At 36.4% G+C, this 26,314-nt stretch overlaps 1 protein-coding gene across 1 annotated transcript in view; it reads right to left on the bottom strand.

Annotated features, from left to right (window-relative positions):
• The window catches only part of LNX2 (ligand of numb-protein X 2), a 71,837-nt gene that overhangs the window by 9,134 nt on the left and 36,389 nt on the right, over positions 1–26,314 (bottom strand). The window contains exons 2-6 of the mRNA XM_011958360.1: positions 24,058–24,564; positions 11,738–11,985; positions 10,340–10,539; positions 5,042–5,410; positions 2,476–2,619 (exon numbers count right to left, since the gene is read on the bottom strand). Coding sequence (XP_011813750.1) covers positions 2,476–2,619; positions 5,042–5,410; positions 10,340–10,539; positions 11,738–11,985; positions 24,058–24,464 — 1,368 coding nt within the window. The 5' untranslated portion in view covers positions 24,465–24,564. The remainder of the gene's footprint in view (positions 1–2,475; positions 2,620–5,041; positions 5,411–10,339; positions 10,540–11,737; positions 11,986–24,057; positions 24,565–26,314) is intronic.

Below are 26,314 nucleotides of genomic sequence, written 5' to 3'. Positions count from 1 at the left end.
GGATTCAAAACTTGCGTGTGTTAAAAGTATGTACGATATATATTAATATAAATAGTATTTTGTATATGTCTATATAGTGTGATAGACTACATGTACATATTGTATATATGCACCCATACAAGAACTATCCCATTAAGTGTACAGTGCAAGATAATGTCTCAGAAGGTTTTTAACACTGATTAACTGTTAAGAGAATGTTGTAGATAATTAACATTGTTAATATAAAAAATAAAAAATACAAATTATATTTACAGAATTATAACATTTCCTTAAGTCACATTAGTTTAGAGAATTGACATGTATTTAACTGTTAATAATGGCGTTTATCAAATCTCTAAATCAGGGCCTGGAATTCTAGGCCTATCTACCCTTCTCCAGATGTGAAATTATACTCTTGAAATTTTACCAAAGGAGCTATCTGTAATAGCAGCATAGTATTCCCAGAAAATGTTATGACCAAGGAGAAAATTTACAAATTTTTACAAATATTTTAAGGCAGTCTCCTATCCAAAGGTATGACATTTTTGTTAGCAGCCTTCAAAATTAGACAAACACAACTTTATTCTGAAGACAACTCAGGTAAATTCAACCTTGAGTATATTTATTTAAGCAGGTTCAGTTCTTACATATTTAAGCAGTTAAGTGTGGGTGTTTTATTACTCTAAGTGTCTGAAATGTATGCAAATTTTACCCAGGAACCAAACCAAACTTTAAAGATTATACTCAGTATGCTTCAAGGAACTTCCTAAAACTACATGAATGTTTATCGAAACAGCTTTGTAGTAGACTAACATATATACTTTATTTTTTTCAGAATGATTATAATTGTCTGAAAAGATTGTTCTGGTGAATTTGCAAGTGTTTTCCCTAGGAGACCTTTACTATGCTGTATCAGGATTTGACATAACAAGCAGAGCATGTTAGTAGTAAATAGCTAAATGAACACATTCCATTTCAAGTGGTTTTTCTAACCAGCCAGGTTTGCAGAGTACCTGGAATAGAATAAGTTCAGCATCACTATTTAGAATACTGTCATATAAAATTAAAGAGAATCAGAATTAGCACAGTTATAACAGAAAAATACATGTGCCCAAAACAAACTGAATTAAGGACAGTTTGCTATATGAATACTGGAATTATTAATTACAGTTTTTCAAACTCTCTTAAAACTATAATACTGTTATATATACCCATATCTCCAATTATAAAATTCAATAACATAAAAGATTCAATTACCAACTTGTACCTTATATTACAGCTTTATATGTATACAAAACTTGTAAAACAAGGACTAGGTATATGAAACAACGCCTATTCAAAAATTCCTATTTAAAACAATTACTCCTTTTCCACAGTCATTATTTAAAGGCAAATTATAGGTTTCCTTCATACATTTTGAGTTTTGCTCAGAAATGAGAATGAAGTCTGTGATTATAATTTCTTTTAAGTATTAACTAAACCAAAGACCACTGACAAGTCTGTACAGAACTTAAGCTCAGAAAACTATATAAACCTGATGGGCCAAAAACACTGTGTCTTTAAGCTATGCTTTCTTAGGGTTCCAGAGACAGGCTCCAAAGCTAATTATTCACTCAAATGTTGTACTTTCAGGTGACAATAAAAAAGTTTTTGCTTAGTAAAGCAATTTAATTTTACTTAAGGAGAAATACTCTGGTAGCTCACATTTAGCTTTTATTTTCACGTAATTGGGTAAGCATCATTCCCATCATTGTTTTAAAACTCCTGGCCCACTGGAAGTTAAGAGTTCAAATGAAGGATCAAATGAAGTAAATTATATCAAGAATGCTAAAGTACCATCCTTTTAGATTTTTGGACTGAAAGTGAGGTAGCATCAAAATTCTCAGCTGCGGCAGAATACATTATAAAACCAGTGAAATACTGATTCTGAAGAAACAGTAACAAAGTTTAACATATGGGAATTTTAAATGATTTAGGGTAATATTCCTCTAAGCTTTAACATAAAAAGAAATATGCTATATATGTACCTATCAAAATTCATGATTTATATGTTTAATCTTCAAGTATCTAATTCTGGTTCTGTAGGCAACAGGCTCAATGACCAAGTACACATTTGTCAATCTTGTCTTCATTATGTTTTTTCAATAACTAACTCTTACATTTAAATAAGCAGCCCAAGATAAATTCCACTTCCAAGTAGAGTTAACCAAGCAGAAGATTTCACGCTTTTCATTTATCACCCGGCAAAGGAAACTTCCCCTCCAAGAAACTATCTCTAGTTCGAAGGAACAACGCAGTCACTCTCCAAGGTAGCAAAACATATACATTTCACATTCCAAACACCTATATTTTTCAACAGAATAACAACCCTCATTTGAATCTTTTTTTAAAAAACTGCTTTATTGAGGTATGACTGACACACAAAAAACCTTCACTGAAATCTTAACAGCTTGTAACGATGATCCTTTGATGGTGGCATAAAAAAAAAATCCTCACCTTATGTGAGCTTGGTCTGCTGTAATACGGTGGTGGTGTGTGGTGCTGGCTGCTGCTGCTATGATTTCCTGCTTCTCTAATGGTGTTACCAGCCTGGGGTTTCCCTGGTCTAGCAATTGTTAAATTCACTCTCTCCCCACTGGCCTAGAGAAAACACAAATACATTACCACAAGTGACTAATGATGTTTGTCATTTTAAAGATTTCACGCAGTGTAACTCTCAATGCACTTCTCAGTCACGGTACCAGGGTGTCATCTGGGCAGTGACTGTAAGCACCTGGTGGCAAGAGGAATGAGTTCGTTTCATTAGCTAATATCTTAAAACTGCTGCAGTTGAAGTGCATACACACAAAAAATCTTGGGCATGCCCTCTGCAACCCCACCTCCAAAATGACCAAGGCAAAGTGGTCACACTGCCTAGGTTCTTATCTCCCCATGACTGGTAACTTTTCTTGTAATACTTCTTTGCATCTTCAAGGTTGGCCTTGATATTGCAAGACAGAGCAAAGGAAAGAAAATAAAAGGAAGAACTGCTTCGAAACTTGATTAAAGTCCATTGTGACTTCTGAAATAAATTTCCATGGTGGCTACTTCCAAAATAATAATGAAATTCTGCACAGCTTTGTTTCTGCTGCTATAGGTCTAAGTCAAAAATAGGACACCAGCATCAACATTCTTGAAAAGAATGACTACAGAAATCCTGCATAACAAGACTTTGTATGTATGTGTGTGTATATATATAGCATATGTGTGTGAATGTGACACACACATCTCAAGTGTTAAATTATTTTAGAGGTTCATGACTATCGTTTTAAACTTAGAGGCTTGTTAGCTATCATATTTTGAACATATGTTTACATTGGTTACATTTTTACAAGTTATTTAATGCTTCCTTTTAAAGTATAAGTCTAATTTATTTGATGCTGACTCTTGGTCATGACCACAATGCCATTTGGCTGTAATTCCTATAGGAAAATACGATAGCCTGCTTTAAAGAAACTGTGGTACAAAGTGGAGGCCTCTCCCATGATTATAGTCAATAATGTTAAGAAATCACTTTATTTTCAATTCTTACATTAGAAAATAAGCGAGAAATAAGTTTAATGCCTTACTAAAATCATTTACTATTGGACTCCTTTTAAGACATGGAGTATACGTTATTTTTTAAAATCCAAAAACAATAAGGCTTTTACTTATTTTCAAAAAGAAACAAATTGAGCAACTTCAGTTTTCCATTATTTGGAGAAAATTATGGCACAAAATACGATGAAACTATAACATCCAAATATAAAATATGATCATGGACAATTTAAAGTATATTTTCTACCTGTGTATCTATATTTTTCACATTTTGGTTAGAAATTTAGTTAGAATCATCCAAATGAATGAACTAGATTAGATAATTTAAACATTGTCTGAAATACATATAGTCCATCTATGACTTTCTGTCTTATTGATCTGGCCTCTCACTTAACTCTTTCACTCAAACAAATGCTACAACTCTATTAGCTTTCTTCTTCCTCCTCCTCCTTTCTCCCCTCCCTCCCACCAATCTCCACTCTTTCAAGATAAGCTGGGTTTTAGTGGTGCAGCTGCTGGCTGATACCCACAGACACAGGTCCTAAGGTTGCCTTTGATCTGAGGAAATTTTAAGGCATCCAATTTCTTTAAACCTCAAGTCTATGAAACTACACCAATATCAGAATCTCCTCTCAATACAATAAAGAGGGTTGAGACCAGGGTTTTCTCATAGTCTTAAATTTTCATTGTTATTTCCGTGTTGTAAACACATTTTTCAATTACTATCGGCCTACCCTACTTCCTGATGCTTAATTACATAATTCTTGGTTTCCTTTACAGTGTTTTGTTTTGCTAACTTTAAGAAAAACATCTCTTTGTTGCATCCTTATCACTGTAGAAGTTGCTCATACCATTAAATGCTATGGCATGTTGCAGAACATGTAGATCTTGTCTGGATGACTTTCCAACGTATCTATCTTCATGCTTTTATGAAAAACATGTTCTTCCTCTAATAATGACTATCCTTACTTACGTCACAAAGATGCTTTGGGGACAAATTTTATCTTGTATTTTAAACACCGTGAATTCCTTAAAAACAACAACAAAGCACTACCGAGATAAGAGTTACTCCTCCCCTATTTATGTAGATCCTGACAGGGAGTTAAGAGACCAGGTAAGTCAGATCCTTGGTAATCACAGCTCTTTTAAGCCTCCCTTTCCTCACTTCTAAAAGGTGGACACTACCATCTGCTACATCTGGCTTAATAATAGAATCCAGGACCCAAATGAGAAATCAATATGAAACAGTAGAGCCTACGCTCTGTAAATAATCATCCCCAAAGTTCACAGGGATACAGTTTTTAGAAAAGACTATCTCCAATGAAGTTATACTAGTGTGGATTTTAAAGAATTCAGGTAGCCACACTTGATTTTCTAATGAAATATAAAATGTCCCCTGAATTCTGATGTTATTGGCCAATGAAAACAAATACTGCTATATGATCATTTCGGCCAAGCCTTTGGAATGAAGGCCAAGAGGGTTTACCTGAATAATCTGGGCAGCAAGCTCCGGAGTTCCATGCTTCAGGTCATGCCCATTGATGGCCAGCACTCGGTCATTGCTGCTGAGCCTGCCGTCCTGCGCAGCCAACCCCCCTTCCAGCAGGTCAAGAATAAAAACCCCTGGCTCATCTGTCCTTCGCACCAATTTAATGCCAAGCTGTTCACCAGAGTCCCGTTTATGAAGAACCACTTGGAAAATCTCTTCTCGTGGAGAGTTACTATCAGAATGGTTGTGTGCTCGGTTGCCAAAGCGCCTCTCTCGAAGCACAGTAAGATGTAGTGTGTTGCACGGCTGGGAAAGGACAGCTCTGGCATAGTTATGGGACACATTGCTGATATTGTAGTTGTTGACCTAGAAAAAAAGAATTGTGACCAAACTGTGACAACCTTTAATTTTTCCAATTTGTAGGAACGTTTACGTAACATTTCCAAGGGAAACTAAGTATTGTGAGAGTGCTAAGTATGGTGAGAAAGCTAAACAATCATTATTTACAAAGAAAACCACATTAAAGACATTTAAAAACAGAGTTTCTAATATTAACTTACAATGACTAGCATCAAGGAGAGAATAGTAGCTGGGATTACGGGCTTTAATGACAGTCTTGAATTAGAGTCCTAGGTACTACGATTTACTAACTTAGGCATAAGTTAGTATAAGATAACCTTAGGCAAATTACAGAACTTGTCTAGATGAGTCTCCTCATATGTAAAATGTGTTTTACTTCACGGGATCAGTATGATAATGAACAGATCAACATGTGCAAGTGCTAATGAAATAAATACTAATTCTAGTGGAACACAAATTTAAGTTTTCCTAGATTACAAATTTGCTTTTTACAAATTAAATACACTTAAGATAGAGAAAATAAATTGTTATTTTAAGGAAAGTAGCACATTCCAGGTATACAACCTTATTTTAGATAAGTGACTTTTACTTGAAAGAAAACCAGGTTAATCGTAATTTCACTCTAATTCCTCAGCACACAAGTATTAGGCTGGTGCAAAAGTCATTACAGCTTTTACCATTAAAAGTAAAATAGAATGTGTATCTAATGCATTATTCAATACTCATATAACATTTATGTATCCACCTTTATAACCTTGAAAAAAGTATAGTGACTGATCCTTGGATATGTAACAACACTTAGAAAATACACCTAACTTCAATTATTTCTTTAGTTACAAGAGATGAGCATGATTCTTAGCATTTATCACAATTAGAGTTCTTCTCTGAATAGGTCTGAGATGAAACCAACATCCTCTGACCATCTGTTATATGACAGGCTCTGAGTTAGGTGCTTATGATCACCTAAAATTCTTACATCTTTTTCACACAAATCCACATTAGGCAAGACTCCCCTCTTCCTATTTACTTAGGATTGATAGTTGTAAATACTACTATTTTGAATTTTGTTGATTTTGACCTATTAACATCTTTCAGAATTTAATCACCAAATGCATAGATGTCATACACAAACTTGCTTTCTCCCAAGTCTGCAACATCTATGAATTTGGTAGTCATCCAAGTCCTTGGTAAAAGTATTGAATAATACAAGGTCAAACGGAACTTCTGAAGTTCTATTATATTTAGAAAGCAGCTTCTAAAATCCAGGCAGACATAGATACATTAGTTAAACCACCATTTCCAGCTATTTAGCTAAAAAGCTACCTACCTGTAGGTTCACATTTTTCTATCTTATATTCAGACATATCACACATATCACAAATGACTTTACAAAATGTCTGGCTAAAATCCAGCCATGTGTAAACATGCAGCCTCATCACATCTTTCTGAAGCAGGCTGGGAAGTATTCTACAACTGGAAAAATATTTTTCCTTCAGGAATGCATGGTTGCTGGTGAAATTCAGATAAAGCAAATAAAATATTGTTTCTAGATTTTGTAAAAAAATAACATCAGCATAGCAAACTATCTCATTTTTGAGCTAAATGTGTTTTTTTAATCAATACAATCAACAGCTGTAATTATTTTCCTTCAGAACTGAAAATGCATACATTACTGATGACTTCATTAAACTGAAAATACTTATTCTTAATAATGTTCTAAGTTATATTACTTTTATTAATAATAATGATATTGAGGTAATTTATAATAGCAGTATTTTTTTTCTTCAAAACCGCTCAAAGAGGCTGCATATGAAACTCTAAGAGTAGCAAAAGGCTCTGAGGGCATATGGTTCTTCTTTCCAAAGAGGCTATTTAATAACGTTTGTGTATGTAAATAAATATATATAGATATGGGAAAACCACCAAAGCCACACACACTGCTTCTGTATACGGTCTGCAAAACTGGAAATGCAAGCTAGCTCTCTGGTCTGCAAATGAACCATCTTACTGCCTCTTCAAGATTTTCAAACTGGCTCACTGTGTTATATTTATTCAGCTTACACAAAGTTGGAGGTAACCAAAGAGGCCTCCTTCCAAGTGTTTACTTTTGAACAACCATAACTAGTCCGTATGTGGGAAAGGGGAGTGGCTTTACGTATTGGCTCCAACACACCAGTTAAAAGCCAACCAGAAGTCAGGGCCTATAATAGGAGGGACCATTTGTGAATGCATTAATCAAGTTATGTGCTCAGACTTTTCTTGTCAATTTGAATCATTAAACTAGATGTAAGATTGCCATTAATGGAGTTATTAGTATACAGGTTACCATAAACAGTAATAATGCAGTGGAATTTCTACAGTGTAGACTTTCTAACTTTGAATTAATTCCCAAAAATATGGTTGATAATTTCAGATAATTATAATCTTTTGAGGTCTAAAGATTCAGTTGTGTTAATGAACCATTCTCTAAAATAGAAACGAGCCCACTGATGAAATGTATTAGTAAAAAAACTTAAATGAATCTCAGTTATATTCAAAGAAATATAAATAAAAACATTTGTTTTTACTTTTAAAATGAAAAAAGAGAATGAAAAATGTATAAATATGGTAACAATACTGGACTAGTAGCAAACACAAAAATAAGTGTACATTTACACTTCAGCTAAAAATCCCAGAAGAGGGAGAGTCAAAGAGCACTCAGTGGGCTGCAGAAAAGGACTATCTGCCTTTCCTGGTCCTGACCGCCAAAGTGTCAAGACATCTGGGAGGATGCATCTGGGAAATGAGCTATAAGAGTCCCTCTCTGCAAAATCAAGTCAGGAGCTGGGACGTAAATAATACAAGGGGTCCTACAAGTTGTGCCAGCCTGTGCAGCTAGAGTACTAATATCATAACATGCAGCTAGGATAACTAAATAGCTAGCTATGACTGGATCAGGAATCTGATTTTATATAAGCTGGATTAGTTATATTCCTGTATTCCTCTATTATGTCTAAGTATTTGGTAAAAAAACAATACACTGTTTGAAAGTTCAGTCTGTCTCAGCCATGCTAGGGGTAATGAAGGAAGGGTTTTGGGCTTGATGTTAATTATTATCAGGAATAATACACCATGAAAAGCAGCATACAAGTGGGAGTGGAAACCAAACCCAAGAATCCCTAGCAGGGTCAATCCTGGCTGCCTTTGTAGCCTCCCTCAGACCCAAGTCTAGAGATTTCTTTTCAAGAACTAAAAATCCTAACCAAGTTTTCATCCTAATAAAGGAGATGGCTATTCCCAACAGCATGTTATATTCAAATTCACTCTTTTATAGACTCAGCATATATTTTCTGAGCACTTATTACAAGCTATGAGAAATCTGTATCATAATCTGTACCATTAGGGTGGTTGCAATTACCTTAGATCATGCCTACATAAGTAAAATGTTCAAACAATTCACTGTAACTGATCACGTGTCAAGTGATGAAGAGAAATGTGATGAATGTCAATAATAACTAATGTAGGAGGAATCAGTATGGGGGAGAATGGCTTGAACAAAAGCTTTAAGGACGAAGGTGAACAAACTGGCGCATGAGATGAGGACAGGCTGCAATGTGCGAATAAGGTGTTTGCAGGAAAGGAAGAAGATTGCTATGTCTGGCTCTTCCACTGGATTGTATACTCCATGAGGACAGGTCAGTATTTTGCTCTGAAATGTACCACCAGCAACTAGTACAGCGCCTAGAACGCTGTGAGAAATGAATGAGCTGGTGTGCCTGAAATGAAGAGTTGAGATTAAGAAGACGGGTTGTAGAAGAGACCACGGAGGACCCTATTAATCAGTCTGGACTTGACCTCCTAGTTGAATCTTTGCAAGGCAAGCAGGGTTACCGATGTATTAACGTGGCAGTGATTGTTTCAAATTTAAGGGAGGAGAGTTGGGAGGCAGAAGTATATGATGGGGTACTCTACTAAATTAGATATGAAGTAGAGAAGTCCTAGACTCAAGAAGTGGCAGGAAAATGGAAGTAGCGGGTAGATATCAACAGGTCATGGTGAAGGACTGAACCACAAATCCAAGGAGAGAGAGGAATCCCTGTGCTTAGGTTGACAGGAGACACTTTTTCTTGTTCATGAATATTTCTTCTCTCTCCTAGAAGTTATCCATTTTTAAGCATCAATTAATATCACCTTTGTATGATGAAAATAGTCCAGGCCGGTATTAACATCAACTCCGGTGTTGTAGAACTCTTACCATCCTCCTCCCCTCATCTCAACTTGCCCTCTAATAAAATATCTTGTCCCACGCTAGTTATTTTTGGAGAATACCTGTTTCTTCTTAAAGATCATCTTCTGAAAGGGCAACCAGTAAGAGGAGCGAAGGAGATTACTGAAAATGCAGAGTTAGAGTGTTTGCTGAGGAGAGTGCATTAGGGAGTTGATAGGAGATGACTGCAAGATTTCTGAATTCTATCTTATAATCTGTGGTATAAATTACGAGTGCTGCATGGTTCCTTCTTTTCCAGATTTTAGTAATCTGTAGAGAAAAGGATAAATCCAACAACGAAGGTAATGAGTGGGAAAACTGGGTGTAAAATAAAACCAATGAGATGATAATTTCAACATGGATGAAGGTGACCCCTGAACAGCCGTTCAAGAAGTCCAAGCAGGGAGAGGCTAGCCAGCCCAGGGAAGAGTCCAGCTAGTTCAGTGAGCTTGAGATCATGTGCCAAGCCACATCGCATGCAGGACTGAAAATTAAGATAGGAAGAAAAAACGCTCTGTGTATATGGGAACATAACACAAATTACAGATAAATTCTGATGTTTTGCATATAGAAACAGTAAAACTAACCTATATATAATTTAGGTTCCAAAACAGCACAATTTTCTAAGGTTTAAGTGTTAAGAATAGAACAAAAAGAGCACAAGTTAACAGAATAATTAAAACCGATACCTGAAGAATCTGGTCTCCAGCAAGAAGTCTCCCGTCTCTGGCAATGACCCCATCCCGATAGACCTCCTGGATGACAATGTTAATCAATGGTGTTTCGTTGCCACCCACAATGCTGATTCCTAACTGAATGTAAGGATTGGACCGATGAATTTCAATTGTAGTGATTTCTCCTTCTGGTAAACTAAGTGGCTGTTGTGTGGCTGCCAAGTTAAAAATGAGACAGACCAAAACAGATGTTTAAAATAAAAAAAAAACCCCAACAATTTATATTCTGATTATCTTCAGGTAAATATGTCACATTAATACATGATTAACAGCTAAGCAGTATCACGGGATAAGAAACAAAATGACGAAATATCTGTTGTTAAGATTATCTAAAAATTTTCTCTACTAAAAGTGATCAGTAAGTAATAAATAGCTACTATGTATCAGATCACTAGGGACAACACAGTGATTTGATTAAGAAATATGAAAAGAAAGTCATCCAGTCCTCATTGATGAGAGAAAGTTTGGACCACGAAACAACTGTACATAATGCAAGGCAGTACAAAGGAAACACTCGCTCTGTGGCATAGAAACAGCACAGGTGTTGAGAGAGTAGCCACATCAAGCTCCTAAGAAGTGGTGGGTCTTGAATGGATACGTAGGAAATGAAGAAGGCGTATAGTTGCAGCAGGCAGAATTCAAATTTTTAGTAGAGCTTGGAAAAAGAAAATCATTTTTAAAAGGAAGTATCAAGGGCCCACTACCCAAGATCCATGACTACAGGCCTTCTGTTAATTTCCTAGTGGGTTATAGAGCAGTGGCTGGTACCAGAGGTGTATAATGGTGAGAAGCATGGTCTTGGAGTCAAATACAAACCCAGTCATTTACTGGTTGTATAAACTTGACCAATTCATCTCTCAAGCCTTGTTTTCTTGTTAAAGAAAAAAACAAAACCCAAAGTTAAAATGTTACACGCATCTAAATAGCTAATACATATAAAATGTTTAGCACAGCACCTGGCACAGAAAAGCACCTGTGTAGTTCTTGATGTTGACTTATGACAAGAAGCAAACAAGTTTCTGAACACAGACACACAGATAGTGATAACCGTGTGAATGACTAGGGAGTTCACAGACTGCAACAGAAAAGGGATGGGTTAGAACCATCCGCCTCTGGGGTAAGTAAGATTTGTGATTTGTTTCTAAAATGCAAACTGTTAGAATTGTACAATGAAAAGGGTGAATGACGTATATAAATTATATCTCGATAAAGTTTCTTTTCTTTTTTTTATTTCTGTTTGTTTTATTTTTATTTTTTAAATTTTTCTTTAAAGAAGAAAAAGGTACATGTTGGGCAAGTAGTGGGAAGAAAGGAAACAGAGATGAAACACACAAGGAGTTGCCGCACACATACTGTCAGCTCCGGCGCTCTCCTCAAAGGCAGGGTTGTCCAGGCCAGGCTCCTCACTCCATGTGGGAAGAGACGCTGATGTCAAGTGCCGCTCCACAGGCACTGCGCCTGTCCCCAAACAGTCTGTTTCTGGAGATAAGGTACCTGCAGGATCTAGTATAGTGGGCCCATTTTCATTCTCAATCTCTGCCTGAGTTCTACTAGTTTTCCTTTTCTCCAGGGCAACTCTCCGATGAGAAGCTCCAGGACATCTAGAAAAAGAATATCAGATGGTTTCCAGATGATTTTGAAAACAAACAAACAAACAAACAAAATAGGGAGGGAGACTAATAACTCGTACCACAACAAAAGAGTGGCCACAGCTTCTACACAAACAGAACCAGAGGCTAGAAGTACCTATAGGCAGTACATAGTTCTGATCCTAATCTCCACTCACACTAAGTTCTTACTGCTCCATAAAGCAGATAATCAAGAACAGAAGGTATTAGCATGAACAATGGTTTGGTATGTATCTCAAAGAATACGTCAGTAAAAAATTGTATGCAGGTATATACTTGTCACCAGAAAACACCCTCATAGTCATCTCTGTACTGTGAGAATTATTCTGAAATTCTGATTATATAACCCCTTTACAGGTTAAATGGCTTAACCACAGCAGTGAAATCAGCAGTCTGCTCCCACAAGTGGTTGCATCCTGACTTAGACCGTCATCGTACCACCATGCTTCTACACTCTTCACAGACACAAGACACGCTCATTAATTAGTGGGTAGTGACACATCTGAAGCTTTACAGCTTACAGGAAGGCACAGGAAAGACCCATATAATTTATTTTATGATAGACATGGAAAGAAAAATATGCCTCCTAGTTTGTGAAATTAGAATTTTAACAGAATTATTGATGTGCTATATAAACTGAAGAATATATTCCAAGTACTTGGGAAACTTACACAAACACCCAGAAATCACAACTGTTAACCTCTTTGTTTCTACTTATTTAAGCAAACAAAAGGAGCAGATGGACGCTTAATTTTTAAACTTACAATCAAGGAAATATTTAAATAAAGGTTTTATATAACAAATATTAAAAATGATGTCAAGGGGCCAGTGCCTTTCCATTGGACACCTTGATTGGAAAGTGCCTAATAACGCCTAGTTTGAAGGATGGGAGGAGGACAAGAAGATTAGTGAAGGAAAGCTGGACACACGTAGACTCGAGGCCTACCACGACTACAGATGCCACCTGCTTTGGCTGTAAATAGCTACAGTAACGCTTGGTAGGATGGGTGATCACAGACCTTATGCCGAGGGTTGCAGACCTTCACTCAATAATATTTTTAAAAATCCAAAATTTCTAACACAATAAAGTAGAGAATTAAATTCAGTTAAAACTAAAAGCTGTTGCTTAACTATAAAAGTAATACATTTTCACTCCTGAACTAAAGATTTCTTTTAAATCCCGGATTTCAAGTTCTTGAAAGGGATTCACTAGGAAATGTCTTTATTCACTCTTCTCTCATTTCTTGTTTGTTAAGCAGGGGACAAATGGTTTTCTCCTCGTGGTGTTGTACAGCACTCCAGGGAATGCTCTTGCAAGGGCCTGACAAGTATTTTTGAAAATTAGATTATGAAAAAAGTTACTTTTGTCAAGTAAGCAGGTTTAATTCGAAATATATTTTAAAAATATTTTATTCAAAGAAAAGTTGAGGCAAAAGTTGGACCATAAAAATAATATGGCTGAAAAGACAGGTAAAGATTTAATTTACAAAATCACATCATACACAAATATCTACACAAGACGAGCTTGTCTTCAATGGAAAAAATGAACCAGGAACAGGAACTGAAGAGGAAATACAAACAGATTATGTAGACCTGGGAATCAGTCTAGGTAACAACTCTACACCTTCGCAAACGAAATAATTATAAGGCCTATCTTATAGTTATTAAACCCAAAAATAACTTTTAAAAGGAAAAGCTAAAGTTGTTAGAGAGATAAAGTAACAGGTATACTTACATTCCCAGTGAGACAGCAAACTGCTAACAGGAACTAAAGAAAAATATTAAGAATGATATCATGTAAAAATACGGAAAAATTGTGTCACTCAGCATTAGAAGAGAAAGGCTATAGATAGCACCTTTGGGAAAACCCATATTTAAATGAGATGGACCAGCTGAGTAGATAAGATTGAACAACTCGAGAGAAGGAGATTACGAGACAAAGAGTGAAAACTTAACCAGGGAGATAGGTGTGTCAACATAACAAAAAGTGACCGATAGTGCAAATGGCCACAGAAATGGCAAATAAAATAAGGACCAAAAAGTGTTGGTTGACTTGGCAATTAGAAGGTAACCTTAGAAAGAACACTTTCACTGATGAGGGCAAAAACCCAGATTATACGACAAACATTTCTTTTAACACAATATATGCATTCTACAAAAAACTGCAACAGGGCTTAAAGGAAAAAAAGAGTTGGGGTAGACACTCCAAACCTATGTATCAGGGAACGGGAAATGGATGCTAATGGTTATTGGGTTTCTTTTAGGTGTGCTGAAAATGTTCTACAAATTGGATTGTGATGATAGTCACATAATTCTGTGAATACACTAAATAGCACTGAATTGCACACTTTAAATAAAGTGAATTTATTTAAAGTGGGCAATTTATAATGAATTTATAAAACAGGTGAATTTTATGATATGTGAAATACATCTCAATAAAGCTATATTTTTAAAAAAACTATTAGGGAATGAGTAGATCAGAGCAGGCTTGGACAGAAAAAAGCTCATGACTACAGACAACTCAGAGCCATCATCCCTCAAGCTGCAAGTACTTGGAACTAAAAGAGAAACGAAAAACTCAACATTTGTGGCGTGCCTAATATGTGCCAATCACTTATGTAACAACCTTTATATACATTATTTCATTAAATCCTCACAATTACTCTGTTATCCTCATTTAACAAATGGGAAACTTGAGACTTAACCAACTAAGCCAACCTCACATAGCTATTAAACTGCAGAGCCATAATCCAAACTCAGATCTGATTTCAAAGGCTTCTAGCTTCTGTTCTTTCCAGTGTATCATACTAAATTCATTCATATGGTATTCTTTTTCTAGGCCTTGGGAAAATATAAATTGAATTTTTTCCAAAAACTTGTACCTAGAAACACAATCACAGAATGTTGGGGCTAGAAGGGTCTTAGTGATCATCAAAAAAGAGAAATCACAAAAACAAAAACCTATCCATCTTTGGAAATGGAGCATTTAAGAACACAAACTGAAATTGCATTGGGGGAGGTGACTTGGTTTATTCAGGCAGGTGACTCAGTGTAGCAGGAAACTAGTACTGAGGATATCAAAAATAAATAAAAACAACAGAACAGCATGCGACATCTAATTAGACTGAGGTGGGCACATGCTGAGACCATACAGACGGAAGCGGAGCTCTGAGACAGTGGGCTGCTGAGGCAGTGCAACCTGCCATGGGCTGAGGGCTGCACCTCCTGAGGGAGGGATCTGGACATGTAGGTGTGTTTTTTAATTTTCTTAAAATATTTAAATCAAAATGCTCTTGCAGCAGCCAAGGCCCAAATAGGGATTTTTCCTTTCCTGCTGAAGGTTATTCTTCTATTTCCACTATTCTGGCTCTCCTCATAAAGGAAAAATTACATATGGACTAATTTGATGTATGCTACAGTGACATCATTCCCTGATAACAACTGCATATGAGCTAGTTCACACTAGGAAACACATGGTGTAACAACACACTCTACTATTGTCAGTAGTATTAGCATTAGTAGTGGCGGGGGTGGTAGTGCAGCAGGAACAAAATAAAACAATGCATACTAACCACTGTACAATGCCAGGTATTTAATGACACTGAAAGAATGTGAGCACCTCAGAATCAAGAAAAATGATAAAAAGAGCTAGGGAATAAACAAAAGTTCAAGTCATGTCAGTGAAAGTGGTGAATTAAGAATAAGAATATCTGAAAAGTCTCTCCTTCATAAAAGCAGTAAGAACACTGGAAGAAATTGTCAGAACCAACCATTTCTGAACTCTGGAAATTAGCCAAAGAATGATAGCAGTTGGGAGAACATTTGTTCAAGAAAAATGGCTGACTCTCAGTTAAAAAAAGAGAGCTTTGTGGCATTTGAGCTTACCCTATTCCCATCCTCACCTCCCCAGAATATTGGAAAAGCAACAGCCCACATCACAGTGGAAATCAGGAGGCTGGCTGACACTGGAAGAGCCTTCAAAGAGCCTTCAAAGCCCCATTCCCAGAGATCTGTTATTAACTGACCTGTCTATGCTTCCCCTACTGTGTGCTTGTCTTTTTTTCTTCTATTTTTTTTTTTCCTATACTTGCTTCCTGCATGACTGTGTGTCTGTCTTGACTTGACTTGACACAGAACTCACCCAGGGCAAACTTCCTTTTCATTGGGAGCATTTGTTCAGCATTTGTTTTAAAAAAAATTTTTTTTAAAAATCAGAGGTAATTGCTGAAGATTGTGCCTGCCTGAAGACAAATAAAAGGCTAACCAGAATGTTTAAAAGGAAGAGTCAGGGAATGAAACACCCACAGAGGTTCAGCTATGTTCAGGGCTGTGTGTGCAGGCTAAGGTGGAGCTGTCAGTGGCCTGAGTGTTGAGGCTGTTGCATGTCCCACCGTGCACACAGAACCCCTATGAAAGATGGGGATTTTTTTTTTTTTTAATCTCAGGCATTTAAAGAATTATTGGTCCAATCATTAGTCTTCCAGTACACAAAATGAGCAGCGATTTTACAGAATTAGTTCATAAGAGTCACGTAGCAAACAAACAACAAACAACAACAGTAACAAGTCCTCAGGAAGGAGAAGAATCTAGTTATCTGAGTTGCCACATTATATTATTTAAAATGTCCACTGTTCAATACAAAATTAAGAAACACGTACAGCTCATTCACAGGAAAAAAAAAAAAAAAAAAAAAGCAGCCAACAGAAACTGCCCCTAAGGAAGCCCAGGCATTAGCTTTATCAGACAATAACTTACATCAGCTATTTTAGATATGTTCAAAGAAGTAAAGGAAACCATACCTAAAGAACTAAAGAAAAATATGAGAATGATGCCTTATCAAAAAGAAAATATCAATAAAGAAACATTAAGTCATAATAAAGAACCAAATAGAAATTCTGGAGTTAAAAAGTTTAATGAAAAAGAATGCATGGCCGGGTGCTTTAATCCCAGCACTTTGGGAGGCCAAGGCAGGTGGATCACTTGTGGTCAGGAGTTCAAGACCAGTCTGACCAATGTGATGAAACCCCATCTCTACTAAAAATACAAAATTAGCCAGGTGTGGTGGCACACGCCTGTAATCTCAGCTACTTGGGAGGCTGAGGTAGGATAATCGCTTGAACACAGGAGGCAGAAGTGGCAGTGAGCTGAGATTGCGCCATTGCACTCCGGCCTGTGCAACTAGAGCAAAACTCTGTCTCAAAAAAAAAAAAAAAAACCCAAAAAAGAAAAAAGAATTCACTAGAAGTTCAACAGCAGAAATGAATCAGAAGAAAGAACTGGCAAACTTGCAGACAGGTTAATTGAGATTATCCAGTTTGAGGAACACGAAAGAAAAAAAAAAAACAAAACAGAACCTCATGGTCTTGTGGGACACTATTAAGAGAATAAACATATACATAATGAGAGTTCCAAAAGGAGAGAGAGCGAAAGGAGCAGAAAGAATATTTGAAGAAATAACGGCCAAAATCTTCCCAAATTTGATGAAAAACATTTATCTACACATCCAAGAAGCTTAATAAACTCCAATAGGAAAACTAGAAGATATACACACTTAGACACCTCCTAATAAAACTGTTGAAAGTCAAAAATAAGGCATCTTGAAAACAGTAAGAGAGGAACAGCTCATCACAAGGAAAAGATCCTCAATAGTATCTGCTGATTTCTCTTCAGAAACCATGGAGACTAGAAGGCAGTGGGATGACATACTCAAAGTTCTGAGGGAAGGGGAGACAGAGAAGGAGAGGAAACTCTCAACCAAAAAGCCTATATCCAGCAGACTTCAAAAATAAAAGAGAAATTAAGACATTCCTAGGTAAAAACAAAATGTTAGTTTGTAGCATGCTTAACCTGCAAGAAACACTAAAAGAAGTCCATCAGGCTGATGTGAAAGGACACTAAACAGTAACTCAAGTTCATGTGAAAAATGAAGAGCGTCAGTATAGTATTGAAATATTTTATTTGGTTTGTAATTCTTTTACTCCTATCTGATTTAAAAGAAAAACATATAAAGCAATAATTTTGTGTTGATGGGCATATAATGTGTTAAGATATAACTTGTATAACAATAATAGCACACAGGAGGGGAGAGAGAATGAAAGTTTTTGTATACTACTTGTGATGGTTAATTTTATGTGTCAACTGAGTGGGCCACGGGGTATCCAGATTAAACATTGTTTCTGGGTGTGTCTGTGAGGCTGTTTCTAGCTGGGAATAGCATGCGAATCAGTGGACTCGGAAAAGTGTAAGGTAGATTGCCCTCCCCAATGTGGTTGCATCATTCAATCCTTTGAGTGCCTGAAGAAAACAGAAGGTGGAGGAAGGAGAAATTCCTTCCTTATTTTCCTGCCTTCCTGCTTGAGTTGTGACATCTCATCTCCTGCCCTCAGACTGGGATCACTGGCTCCCCTGGTTCTAGATCTTCTGACTGAGACGGTCTGAATCATGCTACTGACTTCCCTGGGTTGCCAGCTTGCAGACAGCAGAATGTGTAACTTTTCAGACTCCATAATCACGTCAGCCAATTTCTCATATATTGGTTCTGTTTCCTTAGAGATCCCTGACTAATTCATTAGTGAAAATGAAGCTGGTATTCATTTGAACTAGACTGTTACAAACTAGGATGTTAACTGTAAGCCCCAGTGTAACCACTAAGAAAATAATTTTAATTAAAAGAAATGACAGGGGAATTAAAATAGCATATTAAAAATATTTAACACAAATGGAAGAAATGGAGGAAAAAAGAAATAAGACATATAGAAACAAACAGCAAAATGGCAAATGTAAAGCCTACCTTATCAGTAATTACATTAAATTACATGAATTAAGCATCCCAATAAAAAGTCAGTGACTAGCAGAATGGGCTATAAGAAACATAATCCAACCATCTACAACAGACACACTTCAGATTCCAAGACATAAATAAACCAAAAGACAGAAAAACGTAACAAGATACGACAATTATAAACAGAAATGTACCAAACAACGGCCCAAAACACGTAAGTAAAAAATGACAAAAGAGAGAAACAGACAAATCAACAATAAATCTTTTGATACTTGACTTTCAATACTAGTAGAACAACTAGACATGGAACCAGAAAATTGACATTTAACACTATAAACCAGTTAGACCCAATAGAGACAAGGAGCACTCCATCCATTAACAGCAGAATACACATTATTCCCAAGTACACACCGGACACTTTCCAAGACAGACCATGTGCTAGGCCATTTTTAAAAAGGCATCAAGGCTGGGCACGGTGGCTCACGCCTGTAATCCTAGCTCTTTGGGAGGCCTAGGTGGAGGATCACCGGAGCTCAGGAGTTTGAGACAAGACTGGTGTAATATGGCAGGACCCCATCTCTACTAAAAATACAAAAAAAAAAAAAAAAAAATTAGTTGGGTGTGGTGGAGTGTGCCTGTAGTCCCAGCTACTCAGGAGGCTGAGGCACAAGAGTCACTTGAACCCAGGAGGTGGAGGTTGCAGTGAGCCAAGATCGCACCGCTTCACTCTAGCCTGGGTGACAGAGTGAGATGATGTCTCCAAAAAAAAAAAGGCCTCAATAAAATTTAAAGGATTGAACAATACACATTATGATTTCCCATTGCAATTAATTCAAAATGGATCAAAAACTGAATTATAAGAGACAAAACTAGAAAACTCTTCAAAGAAAACGAAAACATACACGTAAATTTTTGTGACTTTGAATTGGGCAATGTTTTCTTAGATACGACACCAAAAGCATAAGCAAACAACAATGAACTTCATAAAAACTAGTTATTTGTTCTTTAAAGGATGTAGGAAAGTGCAAAGACAACTGACAGAATGCGAGAAAATATATGCAAATCATGTATCTGATAAGGGCCTAGTATCCAGAACACACAGAAAATTCTTACAACTTAGCAAAAAAGACAAATAATCCAATGTAAAAATGAACTAACGATGTTGAGCATGTCACGTGCTTACTGGCCATTTGAAATATCTTTCCAGAAACATCTATTCAAATCCTTTGCCCATTTAAAATTGGATTTATCTTTTCATTTCTAAGAGTTCTTTATATATTCTGGATACCAGACCCTTACCATATACATGACTTGTAAATACATATTATCTGTTTTTTCACACTATACATGAAAAAACAATACCGATAAGAATGTGCTAAGCACAAACTTCCCTCCAAGTTAAACTGTGAATTTAAAAGTGCAATCATGCCTCAGCCTACCCTGATCCCTCTTTTTTCTATTTTCCTAGACCATCATCTAAAGCAGGGGTGTCCAATCTTTTGGCTTCCCTGGGCCACAGGGGAAGAATTGTCTTGGTCCACACGTAAAATACACTAACACTAAAGATAGCTGATGAGCTTAAAAAATAAAAAATCCCAAAAGCCTTCCTGGGTTGCATGTGGCATGGGTTGAACAAACTTGAACTTAAGGTTTCATAAACATCTCATGAACAAGAAAAGGTCTCAGCAAGGAAAGAGGCTTCTTTAAAGGTTTTCTATTGTAAACTTTTTATAATGGCATTAAATTGTAATTTTTAAGAGGAAAAGTAATTCTGAACTTTGCCATAAACTAGGGCACAAATACATAATTTAGAAACAACAACAATTAGCACTTAGAATTACCAGAGCCTTAAATGTTAAATCGTTAAGGGTGGGTTGGAGATGAGTGGTAGAGGGCAGGAGGAATGCTATATAGCTGATGTTGCTTGGCAGAATTTCAAAGAAACTATTAAAATGTTACATATTTAGTACAACATGTGGAATATTTTTCAAAGGCTTTATTTCCCTGTTCAGATAGAGACAGTCCATGTCTCTTAAAATTCGTTTCACTCATATGTAATCAGTTAAAAATAGTAATTTTATTTAAAAATATTCATCTTTCATAAATATTTAATCCATAGGAGAAAAATGTTTGCTCTTCTCAAATCAAAACACATTTGTTAAGAGCAGAATTTCATTCAAATAGGAAGGTGAACTTAAATGTGAAATTATCAAATTTATGCAAACTACTGCTAATGTTCTATTTCTACCAATAATTAAGAGATTCCTGTAAACCCTAAAAGCTCAAGAGCAAAGGCACATGACAGCCATGCAACTTTTATACAATGACTCATTGTTGCTGATGCTAAAATTCTATGAATTTCAATGAAACTTACAGACTTATGAATTTCTAACAAGTGAGATTTGTATACTGAGAAGCCACAAATAGTCATAGTAATCACATTCTGCGCCTCATAACATCATTCTTTTTGCCAGTTTATGTTGGTTTTAGAACATGGCTGCAAATTTTTTTGACTTCCCATCACAAGGTGAAACCTATGTCCCCTTTTCTTAGATATGGGTGGGTTTACGACTGCTTCCAACAGAGAAGGGATGCCAGGCAACTTCAAGGCTAGATCATGTGAGGCCATGCAGCCTACTAGACACTGAACCACTACGTAAGAATTTTAAATACCCTGAGGCTGTCATGCTGGAGGGGCTACAAGTCTCCAGCTGACAAGTCTCACACACCGAGTGGTTCCCATCAAGGTGCCAGAAATGTGAATGAAGAAACCATCTTGGAAGTAGACTCTCCAGTTACAACTGTTGCAGTCCCTGGCTTTTGGCTCTTTCCCAGCTGTGGCACACATAGAGATAGCAGAGACACGCCATCCCTGTTGCATCCTGTCTGCATCCTGACTCACATAATCAACAAATGCTTGTTGTTTTATGTCAGTATGTCTGGGGTGGTTAGTTTCTCAGCAATGAATAACTGCAACACAGATCAACAATTTAATTGGACTAACATGAGATGACTGTCAACTTTGGGCAAATTAACTGAAAGACTAAAGACATGGTTCTGTTTCTAAAGAAATCTACAACCCAGCATTAGATTCTAACTTGCAGAGACTACCCAACACCTAGAAAAGCATCTGGCACACAGCAGATTATCAATATTTGCTGAATAAACAAATGAACTACATTATTTAGGGTTGAATGTTGTATAATATACATTTCTACCTTAATTTCAGTATTTTTATTCAAGAGAATAGAGAAAGGTCAGGCTGTTCATCACTATCTGTTCAAATGGCATATAAAAATCATATTACATTTTATAATTTTTTTACATTTATATACTCAATAATCACTCTTAGCTGTGTGTATCAGGCAAACCACCACCTTTTCCAATCATCCATCTTTTCATTGTATCTTCCATACTACAGGCCTAAGATACTTTGGAAATGATAAAATTGGTAACTTCGATATTAATAAGCACACCTGGAAAATGAAACCTTCAACTGGATATAACTGCTTAGCCTTTACTAACATGTAAATGAAAGGGCAGTCGGCAATTCCCAAGGTTTCTAACATTCGCATTATAAATGGTTTGATAAGAAACACTAGCAATACTTCCATTGCAAATTAAATTCTTGAACGCATGTTAATTAAAGGAATATTCCTAAAAATCTGTGAAACTGTTATCTTTCAGCTCTCAAAGTCGTAAGTAACTGAACTGACACTTCATTCAGTTCCTCTAAAATCTCATAACTGATGTTTATAAAAGTTAGAAAAAAAGCCTATACCCTGAAAAGAACAGTTCTACTCAAAGGAGCAGCCTGAAATATTCTTCAGCCGTGTTATATTCAAAGACCAGTATCAGTTTCCAGGAGGCCTCTGCCATCATGTTCAGATTCTATGCTTGCTGGTTACAGAAGATATAAAAAAAGTAACGTTACATTATTACACGCATTTTCAAAAGTCTGTCTATCCTACTCTATCTTACCTCCAAGTTTTAGACAGCACAGTTTAGATTTAAGCACTCTATAAATCTAAATGTTTCTAACATTTTAATAACATCTTGGTTTTCTCCCTTGTTTCTCATGTCTTAATTAAATCTGATGTTTAGAAATAAATATTAACAATTTGTTGATACAGATTGAATGTGTATTTCATGTACACATGAATGAAACTTTTTGTTAGAATAGTAGAATAGTAAACAAGAACAGTAAAGCTTGAGTCTAACTACAGCATTAGCTAACTCTAAATTTTTGTGACTCAGTCTCCTTATTCATAAAATGAGGGGGATTAGATAATCTCCTTCAAGTCTATGATTTTATGTGTAACAGCAAGCCATTCTGTATCAGACTTACACTCTTACATCTAAGTCCAGTATGATGTAGTGTGCATTGTTTTTCACAGCACTCGAGATTACTGCAGATTTATACTGTACAACTGGCTGAACTTGAAATTTAGAAATCAGTATTTATTTCTGCCATTTTATGTGATTCTACACAAATGACGTACACTGAAACTCTTCCTAAGTTAAAGATCAAGTCTTTCACCAAAATCAAGACATAAAACTCACCAAACAGCTAAATAAATTACTTAACCTTTTAAAAAGCTTTTATTAGAACAGAAATCCCCACTAAATATTTAGTTTTCCAACTCCTAGTTCTTGTTTAGTCTAGTCCCTGAACCCAGAATCTTCACAAGATCTTAGCAAATAAAATCACGTATTTATTTCCATATTGCAACAAAATTATTTTTATTGGCTGCATAATATCCCACTGAGTTTATGTGCATAGTATTTTTTAACCCTTCCCCACTTTTAAATAATAGATTCCAATTTACCAAACTATGCACAATGTTGCACTGAACATATTTACATACAATTTTTCCTTCTTTTAGATTATTTCCTTAGGATAATATGCTAGATAAAAGATATACACTTATACAGTTTTTAAAAACAAACTGCCAAATTGCCTTATAAAAATAATCTATCATAATATCCTGTCATCCATTTGAATATATTGGTTTCATATTACAGCAGCAGAAATATTAACAGGTATAAAATAGCACTTCCTCACTGTAGTTTTTATATTCATGTTTTTGATAAATAATGTTAAATACTGTTCCATACAGCTTATTTATTGTATCTCTTCTGTACTTGATTTGCCCATTTACTTACTAGTGCTTTGGTTTGTTTCGTTTTAAACAAGTTTTTATGTTCATTTCAACCACCTTTTTATACAATCTGGAGTTACTTCTTTCATATGTTTTGCTTACCTGTTTTTGAGATGTGCCTCCAGATCACAGCGTTGCATTACATCTTTGCACACTGAAGAAAATGGACATAAAACTAACAATTTGTCTAGGAGTTTATGAACTAGAATACTAGACTTCTTGCACAACTTAAAATGAAGTCTTTTCCGGTCCAATGGACAGAAATCTTTCTCCTGTAAAAAGTTTCTGAGGCACTTGTAGCAGAATGTATGTCCACAGGGTGTGTCTAGTGGCTGCAGCAGAGGCTGAAGGCAAATATGGCAGACTAGGTCATCATCCACTTCGTTCTGATAGTTGTATAAGTGGTTTTCTCTTGTCCAGTGCTGTTGGCCACATTCAAAACACAGGGGGTTTAGAGAAGAAGAGGAGGTCTGTTCCACAGACGACATCTCATCACTTGTTGTTCCCATTTTGAATCAATTCTGCATCCTCATGTGTTAGACTTCCACTTCAGGCTTGGTTTCCTTTAACAGACAGTGTTGTATCTGACTAACGTCAAGATGTGTTTTTCTAGATAAGTAAAACAAACACATTAAAAAAGGTAATTTATATCAATCAAGGTAGGTTAAAAGTATCAATATAATATCACTGGTTAGCTTTCTCTAGAAAAAAATTAAAGGTTCAATCAGGTAATAAATGAGTCATAAGGTGGTCTTGAACTCCTGGACTCAAGCAATCAGCCCTCCCAAAGTGCTAGGATTACTGGTGTGAGCCACTGTGCCTGGACCCCACTGTCAAGTTCTTGATAAAAAAAACAACTTTTGATGAAAGGTGAAGATACCATATATTATATAGTGTGACATAAGAAACAATTGATTTGTTTTACTGACTGACGTCCCCAAATATGTCACTGTTCAATGGTAGTTTTAAAGCCAATTAATATTGCTAATAGTAATGCTGTTTGAGGTATATAATACATTTGCATGTCATCCTAGACATGCTTCTTTGCTTCTGATTGAGTTTATGCATTTACAGTACAATACCAAAGACTGTGTCTTTGAAATGTAGTTTCAAGGATAATGCAGAATCAACGAACACAGGAACAGAAAACCAAACACCACATTTTCTCACTCGTAAGTGGGAGCTGAACAGTGAGAACACATGGACACAGGGAGGGGAACATCACACACTGGGGCCTGTCAGGGCATGGGGGGCTAGCGGAGGGATAGCATTAGGAGTAATACCTAATGTAGATGACGGCTTGATGGGTGCAGCAAACCACCATGGCACTTGTCATACCTATGTAACAAACCTGCACGTTCTGCACATGTATCCTAGAACTTAAGAGTATAATAATAATAAATGACCTTTGCTCAGCACTATGGGAAAAAATGAATTTCAAAATACGTATGATTTGAATACTCTCTCCATATGTAACAGATTATAGAAAGATACATCTGCATAGCATATATAAATAACAGTGCAAACGTTGAAAAGTACAGTACTATTTTATTTCACTAAAAGAAAAAAACCTGCCAAAATTCAATTAAAGAAATAAGATATGTTATACATTTCAATTTCACCTCATAGTATTCTGTACTTCAATTTGGGCTCGCTTACTCAGAGCAGCAGTGTGTGTGTGTGTGTGTGTGCATCTTTTTTTTTTAAGTTTGATCTGTTGCCCAGGCTGGAGTGCAGTGGCACCATCTTGGCTCACTACGACCTCTGCCTCCCAGCTTCAAGCTATTCTCCTGCCTCAGCCTCCCAAGCAGCTGGGATTACAGGTGCCTGCCACCACACCTGGCTAATTTTTATATTATTAGTAGAGATGGGGTTTCACCATATTGGCCAGGCAGGTCTCAAACTCCTTACCTCAGGTGATCCACCCGACTTGGCCTCCCAAAGTGCTGGGATTACAGGTTTAAGTCACCGCACCCCTTACAACAGCCTCCTCCAGGGTAGTGCAAGCCTAGCCAGGAATGCTCCCCTCACCTAATGGTTTCCATCTTCCTGCTGCTGAAGGATCAGGGATTAAATATTCAACTCCAAAGGCAGTAGCTCTGTATTTCTTCTTCTGTAAATATTTACATAAGAAGAGCCTCTAGAATGTACCAAACATTGAACATCGAGAGAGATGAGGTAGGGAGAGGACAGTTAAAACTCATCATTAAAATTCAATTTAGTAAGTACTCTAAGAAAGTTATGCAACAGGGTGTTATGTGAATATGGAGAGACATGAAAAGAATTGGCATCTAACTCTGGCTTTGTGGCCGGAAATAATTTCAAAAGGGAAAAAAACCATGGGACTGCTGAGTTGTGA

The sequence above is a fragment of the Colobus angolensis genome, unplaced genomic scaffold, assembly GCF_000951035.1.
Source record: "Colobus angolensis palliatus isolate OR3802 unplaced genomic scaffold, Cang.pa_1.0 Scaffold113, whole genome shotgun sequence".
NCBI classification, from domain to species: Eukaryota; Metazoa; Chordata; class Mammalia; order Primates; family Cercopithecidae; genus Colobus; species Colobus angolensis.
The sequence above is the reverse complement of the archived record's forward strand: the minus strand, read 5'-3'. Positions and strand labels throughout refer to the sequence as shown.